This window comes from Monodon monoceros, unplaced genomic scaffold, assembly GCF_005190385.1.
Source record: "Monodon monoceros isolate NGI ecotype Baffin Bay Population unplaced genomic scaffold, NGI_Narwhal_1 Super_Scaffold_21, whole genome shotgun sequence".
In the NCBI taxonomy this organism is placed as follows: domain Eukaryota; kingdom Metazoa; phylum Chordata; class Mammalia; order Artiodactyla; family Monodontidae; genus Monodon; species Monodon monoceros.
The window spans coordinates 55,262,824-55,275,089 of NW_021703778.1; the positions used below are offsets into that span (position 1 = coordinate 55,262,824).

The following is a 12,266-nucleotide window of genomic DNA, read 5'->3' on the forward strand; positions in this document are numbered from 1 at the left end:
AATTCCCCTCCACGAGAGACTGTTTCACCTTCAAGAGAAGTGACTTCTCAGGAAAATCCTTTTCTAGCATTATTTTCTCTTTCAGACCACTCTACAGAACACACTACTTCAGAAAACAATACTGCATAAAATGTTTCTGATGAAATTATTTCCAGAGGAAACTCTACTCTGCCAGGAGGAAACGGCCCTGGAAACACTACCCATAGGAACGTCTTCACTGCACATTCTACTGTTGCTGTAGACAACAGTATGCCAACTGTTCAACACACCAACAAAACACAATGGGAGTACCACAACACGGGCACTGAATTATCCTCCGAGCCCACAGGCTTCACTTTCCCGGGGCTCACATCCCCAGGTGATGAAGTTGAAACTCAGCTAAACCAGCAGCTACGGTCCCTCATCCCCAACAATGACATGCGAAGGCTCATTTCTCATGTTATCCAGACTTTGAAAATGGACTGCTCAGAGACACACGGGCAGCTGGCCTGTGCCAACCTCATGTCTCAAACAGGCCTCCTGATGAAACTTCTCAGCAAGCAGCAAGAAGTAAATGTTTCCAAAGCGGAATGGCATACGGACCTGTGGAAAACTGACAACTATATCAGTGAGAGCACAGAAACCCAGAGTGAGCAGAAAGAGCAGGAGTCAAGTGAGGTGAGGATAACCCCTGACACATGGGAGCTGGACTTTTACTCAGTTTAGGACATGCCATTAACGTGCCCAAGCAGGAATACCATGGGCTCCTAGTCTGTATCTTATCTTCAGCCATGAAACTGGCTAAGACAGTGATCTCCCACTTTGCTCGTTTAGAGAGTGTGCCACTATTCCTTGGGTAGACGAGAAAAGGCATAACACAAGATAAATAATGTGTAGATAAATAAATTGTAGAAGAAATTGCTAATGATAAGATTAATAACATTCAATTTGGCTTGTTCTTATAGAAGCTACTCGCCTGAAAGGATTGGGTTTTATAGTATTTTAAGAATAGTTAACTATCATTTAGAATAGGATTAAAAATAGTTAGCTTTCATCCCTTCCATCTCCTTGTTTTAAAAAAACTGTTATTTATTATTTTTAGCTCACAAAAGAAGTTCCAGGATACGGCTATAACAACAAACTCATCTTGGCAATATCTGTAACTGTAGTGGTGACGATTTTGGTTACAATTCTCTGTCTCATTGAGGTAAGGACGATAATTAATTCAGATTCAGAACCCACAAACTGAGAATCAAAGCCACCTTTCCTCCTCCTACTACTTGATTCTTCTCTTTAATCATGAGGACTGAATACACTTCGTTCTTTTACTGAAAAGTATATTCCAAGGATTTTTGTTTGTTTGTTTGTGCTTTTGTTTGTTTTTTTTTGTCTGCGTTGGGTCTTCATTGCGGTGCGCAGGCTTCTCATTGTGGTGGCTACTCTTGTTGTGGAGTACGGGCTCTAGGCACGCGGGCTCAGGAATTGTGGTGCACGGACTTAGTTGCTACGCAGGATGTGGGACCTTCCCAGACCAGGAATCAAACCCGCGTCCCCTTCACTTGCAGGCGAATTCTTAACCACTGTGCCACCAGGGAAGTCCCCACAGGATTTTTAAAGGAACTCCACTCCCAGGAGATCTCTATGGAATTGGATCCATGGTAACAAGCCATTGGACTATTTTGACAAGTGAAGTTTATAAGAAGGCCAGAGTTGACATGATAGTAAAATTTCTTCAACACAAAAAACTATGCTGATTTGTTGTACTCACCAGTCACTCTCATTGTACTGTTGATTTCTTTACTTGTTGGCTGAAATGATGAGAGATATAGGATCTCCATACTCATGGAGCTATCAGTCACCCTGGGAGGGCTAAAAGGACATGCCTAAAAGATAAAAATGTGATCTCGTCAATTCCTTAGGTTTACTTAGCAGCTTTCTTCTCCGATGTATTAGGAATTGTGTAGATATGTTCCATTAAAACACTGCAAGTAAAATCCTGCAGCAGGCTACCCTAAAGTATGTCATATTTATAGTAGCCTATTCCTGGAGGTAGCCTGTTTACCTTTTGCTCAGTTACATAATGGTTTATTACTTTTCCCAACAGGCAGTTGCTAACATTAAAAGAGTGACTTTAATAAGCTGACAATCTTGATTCTACCGTACCAATCCAACCTACTTTATTGACCTTTTCTCTTGTAATGGCAGGCCCCCATTCCAGCCAAAGCAGGCCCCCATTCCAGCCAAAGCAGCTCCTCACTATACGCTAGTTACACCATACCCATTCCTACTTTTGTTTGTGCCTTTACCCAACGAAAATTCCTTTATTTTGCTTTGCCTGTGGAAGTCCTATGAATCTCTCACAAACCAACTCAAGTTCAGATATCTTTCTTCATAAAGCCTTCCCTGAATACTCCAGCCCTCCTGATCCTTGTCCTGTGAGGTTTGTCACCAGTTCTTAGGGGCCATAGCAAAGCAGTCCCCTCCCCTCAGAACTCACAAAAGTGGTAAGCAGTTTTTTAAAAGGCAGCCCCCCAGGAGAGAAACATCAAGGTTAGCACATCGTGGAGCTGAGCAGAGATGTGTAAGGACCAATGGCTTCCTGGCCTATCAGACTTGAATAAAACCTGACATGATGTACTAACTTCTCAAGAGAAATGTGTCTATCTGCAGGAGGGTTGGTCAGTAGTGAAAGCGTAGAAAAGGTGAGGAGAGGCCAACATGGGCAGTGCCCATCCTCACTTGCCCGAGAGTAGAGATGGCACCCTAGGCAGCATAACTGAAGAGTCAGGCCCACCAGCCAGGCTGTGCCTGTTGAGGAGCTGGATGGATCCAGCTACCTCAGGCCTTCCCATTAAATTCTCGATTCAGCTGATTCCTTTTCTAATTCTGTTCTCACCAAGTAGCCTTCGATTGTGTGATTGTGCTTGAGTGTGCCACGGAGGCCTGTCTCCACAGAAGGTAATAATTCACTGATTGTGCAGACACGGATGCCCTGTGTGTAGAACAGATGTATTTCTCATTGTCAGGTAGTAATTTGGCATTCTGAGTTTTGATCAATCCTGTGATATTGATAAAGTGAGACCGCCACAACAGGAAGACATGAGTTCTCTCTTGGTGCGGAAGAGGATGATTTCTGAGCCTCGGAGGCTGGGGACTATCATGGGGTCAGCTTGCTAGTCATTGGCCATTGCCCAGACTGTACTCTCTACATCTCCAGCTGGCATATGTCCTTTTGCTTTTTTACAATTTCTGTAAAGTCCCCTTTTTATTGTTTTTACCTTCTATGTAGTTTAACCTTGCATTTGTTTCCTTTTGCTTTGATTTCGCCTGCGAGATCTTAGTTCCCCAAGTAGGGATTAAACCTGTACCCTCGGCAGTGAAAGCGAGGAGTCCTAACCAGTTTTTCCTCTCCCCACTTATATGATAAGCTTTTTGAGGACAGGGGTCATGCAGTGCTCTTCCTGTGGTAGACGATAATGGTGTTCAACGGAAGAGAGATGAGGCGTTATGTCAATTCCACAGTGAGGAATAATGCAGCCGAATATTTATTTGAAGTAGCCTAGAGTCCAGCAATAGACCCATGTTTTCTTAAGACTTTTGAAATGTCATGTTTTAATATTCGAATCAGTGAAAAAAAATGAATTAATGGTGATAGAATAGCTGCCGAACTATTTGGGGGGTAAATAATAGCAGATCCCCATTTTTCATCTTAAATAAACATATTTCCATAAATGTGAAGAAAGACCACATAAAGGTATTAGAAGAAAATAAAAGCAATATTTTTATAATCTTATGGTGGGAAAGAGCCTTCAGAGCCTGATGCCACAAGCAGAGCCTTTGATATATTCCACCATCTTGTCTGTGACACCAGCTTAGCACTGATTCATGCCAAGCGTAAGAGGAAGAGTTTTCCATATATTGTCTGATTTAATGCCCACAGTCCTGTAAGGATGATATTACTATCCCTCCTTCATAGATGAAGGAGATCAATGTAAGGCCCCAGTGGCCAAACCAAAAGCAGAAGCCAGCTTCAGCCGACTGCAAAGCTTGTGCTCCCTACTCCACTCTTTTTCTTGTCTCCTTGGAGACAAAAAAAACTGGAAAGATTCGAAACACTGAAATTCAATGAAAGCCAGTATTTCTTTACTATAATGAGTCTTTTTTTTGTTTCTTTGTTTGTTTGGGCGTGGCGGGGTTTGGCCATGCTGTGCAGCTTGCGGGATCTTAATTCCCTGACCAGGCATTGAACCTCGGGCTGGCCACAGCAGTGAAAGAGACAAGGCCTAACCACTGGACCACCAGGGAACTCCCAAGAGTTTTATAAGTTAACAAGAAGAAGACAAACAATCCAGGGAAAAAGGGGGCAAGGGCTGTGAAGAGTAGGATGTGTGTTGACAGTCAGCCACCATATCTGCCCGACCTCTCCTCATGGCTCGTGTGCGGTGGGTTTTGTTAGCCAGGCCTTTGTCACCTCATGACGTAAAAATAATCCATAATATTTTCTTCAAGTACTTTAATAATCTGTCTAGAATTTGTTGTATTTGTTTTTTTGTGTGGTTGAGGTAGGGGATCTAACATTTTCCCCCTATATGAAGATCTAATTGTTTTCAAACCTTTCACTGAATGGTTTAGTCTTTCTTCCCTGGTCTAATATACTATCTTTATCTTGACTCTATTCTGTGATCCAGTTATCTTGTCCTGTACCAGTACCAATATCACACTGCTTAATTCCAGTTGCTCTATAACATATGTTATATCTGGTAGGGCAAGATCCTAGTCTTTGACCTTCTTTTTCATACATTTCATAACTATTCTTACATATATTCTCTACCAAATGTCTGCTGGCCAGGTTTTACTTAAAAGTTATTTTGGCTATAAATAGATTGCATTGAATTTGGAGGTTACTGTGAAGAGAATTGACCTCTTTACAACCTTCTAGGAGGATAGTATCTCATGCCATGTAAGTACATCTTCTTAATGTCCTTCAGAAAAGTTTTAATATTTTCATCACATAGGTCTTACAAATTTTTGGTTAAGTTTATTCCTAGGTACGTTATGCATTTCTATTGATATAGTAAATGGGATGTTTCTTCTGTTTCTTAGTTAGTTATTTGTGTTATATGGGAAAGCTATTGAGGCTTATATGTGGATCTCTTGATTTTGTATGGAGCCATCTTACTCATGTTGCTTCCAATAAAATTTCGGTTGATTCTTTTGGTCTTTTTACGTTCCTCATTTCACGTGCAAATATTTTTGTCTCTTCCTTTCCAATACTTCGTTTTTCTTATTGTACTGATTAAGACCTCCTCCACAGTGATCAATAGTAGCAGTAATCATGGGCATCCTACTCTTGGTCTTGACTTTAAAACAATGCTTAGGTTTCTGCTAGATACTTTTATTTTCTTTTCCTACTTCTAAGAGTTTTTATTAGGAATTATGTGTTGAACGTCATCTAAAACAGTCAATAAAATATATCGCCTGCTGCATGCAAGTCCCTATGTTAGGTACTGTGGAAGAGTCAAAGGGTTATTAAACAGGGTAGAATTCCTTTCCTTAAAAACGTTATCATCTCACTGGGTAGATAAGATTTAAAGTAAAAAGGAATGAATAAGGATTTGGAAATAGTTGTAATGGCTAATCATGATCACGTTTTCTTTCAAAACAGATTTATTCTCATAGAATTGCAAAAGAGGAAGATAAAAAAAGAAGCAGAAGGTAAATATTGGTTTTGAAAGCAGAATTTTACAACTAGAGGAGAACTTAGAACTCATCTATTTCAATTTCCTGACCAAAGGCAGGAAGAATGTTTAATTACCCTAATGGTTTACCCTAATTTATTTATTAGCAGAATTAGCTCCCCAGCCCAAGCTGACTTAGAACAGGACTGGCACCGATTCATCTGCTTTCACTAGTCCTTTAAGGAAAGAGGGTGGACGGGGAGAGGTTTTGGTTGCACCTTTTCCTGCTGGCCTGATGCCGGGTTCCTAGGCATCAGGCCAGGCCAGAGGCCTTCTAGGAGGCTCCGGGGTAGGGAAGGCCACATGGTTGGGGATGTAGGGGCTGACCTCATTCAAAGCTGAGAAAAGGTAGAACATATGAGTCCCTTCTGTAATTTGGCAAGGAAATTTCGCTTCTCATCCTATGCTTTTTATGCCCCTACTCTCTATTCCCTTTATCCTAACCTCATAGAATTTTAACTGGGAGAAACGTTAGACAGTAGTTTGTCTCTTCCTTTAATAATAAGGAAATGGAGAAGGAGAAAGGGAAAATATCTTGCCCCATGTTCATACTGCTAGTGATTATCAAAAAGAAGTGTGTCCCTTTCCACTGAGGACTTCTCTGCTGATCGCACTGTGCTTGGGCTGTGAGCTATGTTTTATGTCACAATTCAGTATACACATACTATATGGACATAAGTAGTTTCTGAAACAAACTTATTGCGCACTCTGATGTCTTTCTCTTCTATTTGTATTCAAAAAGAGTATTTTGTGTTTCCCTGCTGGTCATGGCCTTTAAACTGATCCCACAATTCACTGACACCTCAGTGACAGCCTGCAGTATGAAAGTCAGAGAGGTATAGATAACTTTGCTCATTGGTTTCAGGTGTTTACTTGGTGTGATTCAACTTATAGGATAGAGCAGCCAGGAAAGTAAAAGCACCTTCTCCCCACACCCACACCCCCAGCAAATGCTGCATGTGCGACTATGTCCGAAGCGGACTGGTGTGAAGCACATCTAGAGAGTAACGTGTTTCTGCCCAGCGCCGTTGTGCAGTGTTTTCTCTGCACGATGGCACTTGGCCAAAGACCAGGAAAGGGAAGTGGGGCTGAAAATCCTGCCTATACTCCATGCTAAGCTACATGTAAAGGTCTCCCCAGAGACACTAGGGGGCCATTTTGGACAGACAGAGAACTTCTGGAAGGCCAGCATGCGTGCAGTGATTTTCAGGATCCCGGGTCTGTTGTGATTTTGCTCATTGTGATTATGGACTGAGGTACCCATTTAGTCCTAATACGACCAGAGATAACACATTGTGAGAGAGATGAAAAATGACATGTAACACTAACTGTATGTTTTCCTCCAAGGGGCTTTTTTCGATTTCTGCTGCATAAGAGAAGCTCAGGGGAAAGTGAGAGTCAGGTAAGTTTGAGGAGGAGAAAGTACTATGGCCAGTGAAAGCAGGGGAGATGCAGAATTAATATTTCCCTTTCTGTTTCTAGGAGGGCTCTTTCGGGAGAAGGCGGCCACTTTGACATAGGGATATGTATAGGCCTCTCAATGCCACATGCAAGGAAAATATGGCACAAAAGCTACATGACAGGGAGTCTTCTGAGGAGGATATTTCTCCATCCCAGCAGAAGGCCCAAACTCGTCATCCAGAGCTCACTGAGGAGGCTGAATCTTTACCCCAGGAGACCCCTGCTCAGCATCCACAGACCCCTGAGGAGGTTGAATCTTTTTCACCCCAGGCAGAGGCCCAGACTCAGCATCCAGAGCCCACTCAAGAGGTATAACCACCTCCACCTCAGCAGGATGCTCCACCTCGAGGAGCCTTCAGAGGCCCCTGAGGAACTAGAATCTCCCAAGTCCTCCAGAGGCCCTCACCCGGCCTTTAGAGACACTTAAGGAGCTTGTAGTTCGATCAGTAGCACATCATGGGGTAAATGAAGCTCAGCAGTCAAACTTGTACAATTTCACTTTTAAACCTATGGATCTGGCACTTACCATAACTCCACAGGTCACTAAATAGGTTGATCCTTCTCCAGTCCAGCAGGAGACCCCATCTCAGCCTCCAGAGAGCCATGAGGAGGTTGAACCTCCAACAGTCCAGCAGGAGGCACCATCTCAGCCTCCAGAGAGCCCTGAGGAGGTGAACCTTCTCTACTCCATCAAGACGCCCCAACTCAGGCTCCAGGTCTCCCTACTGAGTATGTACGTGAAATTCCAGTGAGTGAAGAGGTGGTATCTCTACCTGGCGTTCAGCGTCACGCTCATTCCAACTTGCCCAGTGTTACACTTCAACCTCTGGATTTGGAACTTACCATCACTCCAGAGCCCACTACGGAAGCTGAATTTCCTACAGCTCAGCAGGAGGCCCTGACTCCACCTCTTCAGCATCCTGAAGGGACAGAATCTTCTCCAACCCAGCAAGAGACCTCAGCTAAGCCTCCAGAGCCTCCTGGCGAGGTTGAGCCTTCAAGGGAGCAGGAGCAACCAGCTCAGCCTTCTGAGCCTCCTGGGGAAGTTGAACCTCCTCCAACCCAGCAGGAGCCCGCAGGTCAGCCCCCAGGGCCTCTTGTGGAAGCTGAGCCTTCTCCAAGTGAACAGGATCAACCGACTCAGCCTTCTGAGCCTACAGAGCCTCCTGAGGAGGTGAAAACAGCAACCCAGCAGGACATTCCAGCTCAGCTTTCAGAGTCTTTTGGAGAACCTGAAACCTCTGCTACCAAGGAGGAAGCCTCAGCTCAGTATCCAGAGACCCCTAATGAGGCAGAATCTTCTGCAACCCAGCAGGAGATCCCAGCTCTGTCTTCAGCAGAGATAGAAACCTCTGCAACCCTGCAGGAGCAACCAGATCAGCCTCCAGAGCCTTCTTCAGGGGAGGTGGAACCTTCTCCGACTCAACAGGAACAGCCAGCTCAACCTCTAGAGCATCATGAAATGACAGTTTCACCTTCAAGTCACCCTGATGCTCAACATTCAGACTTATCCAGTGTCATTGTCAAACATGCAGATGTGGAGCTTACCATAACAAAAGAACCCACTCCAGAGGTGGGACCTTCTCCAAATCAGCGCAAGCCTTCAGCTCAGCCCTCAGTGTCCCTTACTAATGCAGAATTTTCTACAATGCAACATGAGGCCCCCACACTGCCTTCACAGCCACCTGAGGAGGTTGAACTTTTGCCAGTTCAACTGGAGGCTTCAGCTGAACTCTAGAAGACAGTACACATAATAAACCTTCAGTTCAAGAGGAGACCCCAGCTCAGTATCCAGAGCATCGTGGAAAAGAGGTTATACCTGCCACAAGCCAGCAGTAGACTCCAGATAGCTTTCACAGGCTTCTGACGTTGTACCTTCTCCACCTCAGCAGGAAGCCACAGCTCAGCATCCAGAGTCTCATGGTGAGGTGGAATCCTCTCCAACTCAGTCTCCAGAGCTCTCTAATGTGACTGTAGTTTTCTCTCCAGAGCATCCTGTGACAACAGTTTCTCCTCTAGGTCAGGATCAAGCTCAGCTTCTGTAGTGGCCCGATGTCACTGTTAAACCTGTGGATTTGTACTTACCGTAACTCCAGTGTTCACTAATGACGTTGAAACTTCTTCACCCCAACAAGAAACCTCGGCTCAGTCTACAGTGTCCCCTGAGCAGTTGGAACCATTGTCAGTCCAGCAAGAATTTTCAGATCAACATCCAACCCCCTGTGAGAATGTTGAACTTTCTCCAGTTCAGCAGGGAGCCCCAACTCAACCTGAAGAGCTTCCTGAGGAAACTGACCCTTCTCCAAGCCAGCAGGAGAGCTCAGCTCAGCATCCAAAGCCCACTGAGTGGGTTGGACCTTCTCCAGTCCAGCATCAGCACCCAACTCAGCCTCCAGGGGCCTCTACAGATGGTGCAGCTCAACCTTCAGTACATAATGAAGTGACATTCTCACCTCTAGGTCCAGGTGAAGTTGAACATCCAGTGTTGCCTAATATCACAGTTGAACCCGTGGATCCTGCGGTTGTCTTAACTCTAGAGCCCACTAATGAGGTTGAACATCCTCCAGTGCAGCAGGAGGACCCTACTCAGACTCCAGATCCCCCTGGAGGGATACAGCTTTCTTTAATCCAGGAAGAGGCTCCAGCTCAGGCTACAGTTCCGTAGGCGGGCTCTGATATATCTCCTGAGGCCCCTAAGGATGGGTGGTACCTTCTCCCACACAGTGGCAGTTTCAGGCTCATTCATCAGAGCTCCCTGCAAAGGTGGAACCATTTCCAGTCCCTCAAGGGACTCTTCCTCAGCTTCTACAGCTCCCTGAGAATATGGAATCTTCTCCAGTCTAGCAGGAGTTCCCAGCCCTACCTCTGGAACCCCTTAAATAGACAGAATCTTCTCCAGCCAAGCAGGAGGCCCCATCTAGCCTCCAGTGCCACCTAAGGAGGTTGTAGCACAAATTCCAGTGCATTATGAGATAAAAGTTCCAACACTAGGACAGGACCAAGCTCAGCATTTAAACTTGCCCAGGGTCAGGGTTAAACCTTTGGACCAGGGGCTTTCCAGAGCTCCAGAACCTGCAACGGAGCCTGAACATTCTGCAGCCATGCAGCAGACTGCAGTTCCTCCAACATAGCCCAAGGTGACATTTCCAAATCCAGAGCAAGTTCAGGCTCATCATCCAACCTTGACTGAGGTCACTATTCAACCTTTGGACCTTAAACTGACGATAAGGCCAGAACCCACTAAGGAGGATGAAACTTCTCCATCCATGTAGGATAACTTAACACAGCCTCCATAACCACCTAAGGAATTTTTTGTAGCTCAGCCTCCAGTATATCAGAACCCAATAGTTCCAACACCAGATCAGGATCACACTGAGCTTCCAACATCACCCAGTGTCACAGTTCAACCTTTAGACCAGGGGCTTACCACAACTCCAGAACCTACTATGGAGGCTGAACATTCCACACCCCTGCAGGAGACTATAGATCCTCCAACATACCCCTAGGTGACACTTCCAAATCCAGAGCAAGTTCAGGCTCAGCATCCAACCTTGACTGAGGTCACAGTTCAACCTTTAGACCTGGAACTTACACTAATTCTGGAATGCAGTATGGAGGTTGAACCTTCTTCAGCAATGCAGCAGACCCAAGCTCAGCCTCCAGAGCTCATTAAGGAAGTTGTAGCTCAGTCTCCATTGTAGGCCAAGGTGCCAGTTCCAGCCCCAGATCAGGATCATGCTGAGCATCGAACATCACCCAGTATCACAGTTAAACCTTTGGACCTGGAGCTTACCAAAACTCAAGCACCTACTACGGAGTCTGAACATTCTACAGCCCAGCAGCAGACTACAGCTCCCCCTCCAAAACACCCTGAGATGACACTTGCACAGCCAAACCTGACTGAAGTCACAATTCATCCTATGGATATGGAACTTACCGTTACTGCAGGATGCAATATGGAGACTGTACCTTCTCCAATCATGCAGGAGACCACAACTCAGCCTCCAGAGGCACCTCAGGATGTAGTAATTCAAGCTCAATTCCAGCAGGAGGTGACAGTTCCAACTTGAAGTAAGGATCAAGGTGAGTATTCAACATCATCCAGTGTCACAGTTCATCATGTGGACCTAGAGCAAACCACAATTCCAGAACCCACTATGGAGGCTGGACATTCTACATCCCTACAGCAGACTACAGCTCCCCTTCCAAAACACCCTGAGGTGACACTTGCATAAGCAAATCTGACTCAAGTCACAGCTCCACCTGTGGGCCTGGGAGTTAACATATCTCTGCAACCAAGGGCATCTGAGACAGTTCTTTTTCCTTCGACTCAGTATTCAGTATCCACAGGTCTTCCTGGTGTAAAATATACCCCAGAAAAGAAGCAGCCAGAACAGAATGCCACCACAAACATCAGCATATGTGAGCTCTGTACCTGCACAAATGAGACGCTGTCGTGTGTTGGTCTCAGCCCAAAGCAGATGCTCCACGGAGTGCCTGAGCCAGAGCCTAACGCCTACAATGGCACCTTCACCATCATGTAAGAATCGCCTCTCCTCATTTGTTCTCTGCATCCTGCCTGACATGGCAGCCTTTCTTCAGGTCTTCCTGGGTCCTCCTTTTCTCCCCAATCCACATTGACTGACTTTCTGTTTACACCTTTTGTTTGTCAATGATTCCTTATCTTCATTCTCCTTCTTACTACTTTTCCCTCTCCTCCAGTCTTTTACTTTTAATTGCCCTTATTTTTTCCTTCTCCATTTTTTACCCCATTATTTAATGCCTTAACATCTACTCTTCTCCCATCTTTATTCCATCCTCTTTACAGCGACATGTCCCTCTCCCCATCTCATTTGTGGTAATACAGCAAAGTGGTTAAGAGTAGAGATTCTGGAGCCAGACTACCTGGGTTTGAACCCAGGTCTGTCATTTATTAGCTTTATGACTCAATTTCCTCATCTGTAAAATGGGGACTATGGTAGTCATCATCTCATAGTATGACTCCTATGACTCCTCAATCTCCCAATGACTCCAATCTCATTGGGAGATTTAGATGAGTTAATATAGGTAAAGCTCTTCTATCAGTGT

At 44.9% G+C, this 12,266-nt stretch overlaps 1 protein-coding gene and 1 pseudogene across 1 annotated transcript; both read left to right on the forward strand.

Annotated features, from left to right (window-relative positions):
* Positions 1-249: 249 nt before the first annotated feature.
* LOC114903828 (leucine-rich repeat-containing protein 37A-like) lies at positions 250-7,232 on the forward strand. Its single transcript, XM_029237098.1, has 5 exons — positions 250-657; positions 1,082-1,186; positions 5,645-5,694; positions 7,065-7,119; positions 7,200-7,232. Exons 1-5 carry the CDS (start codon positions 250-252, stop codon positions 7,230-7,232), a joined length of 651 nt encoding a protein of 216 aa, XP_029092931.1.
* A 45-nt stretch (positions 7,233-7,277) lies between these two features.
* The window catches only part of LOC114903829, a 33,021-nt pseudogene continuing 28,032 nt past the window's right edge, over positions 7,278-12,266 (forward strand).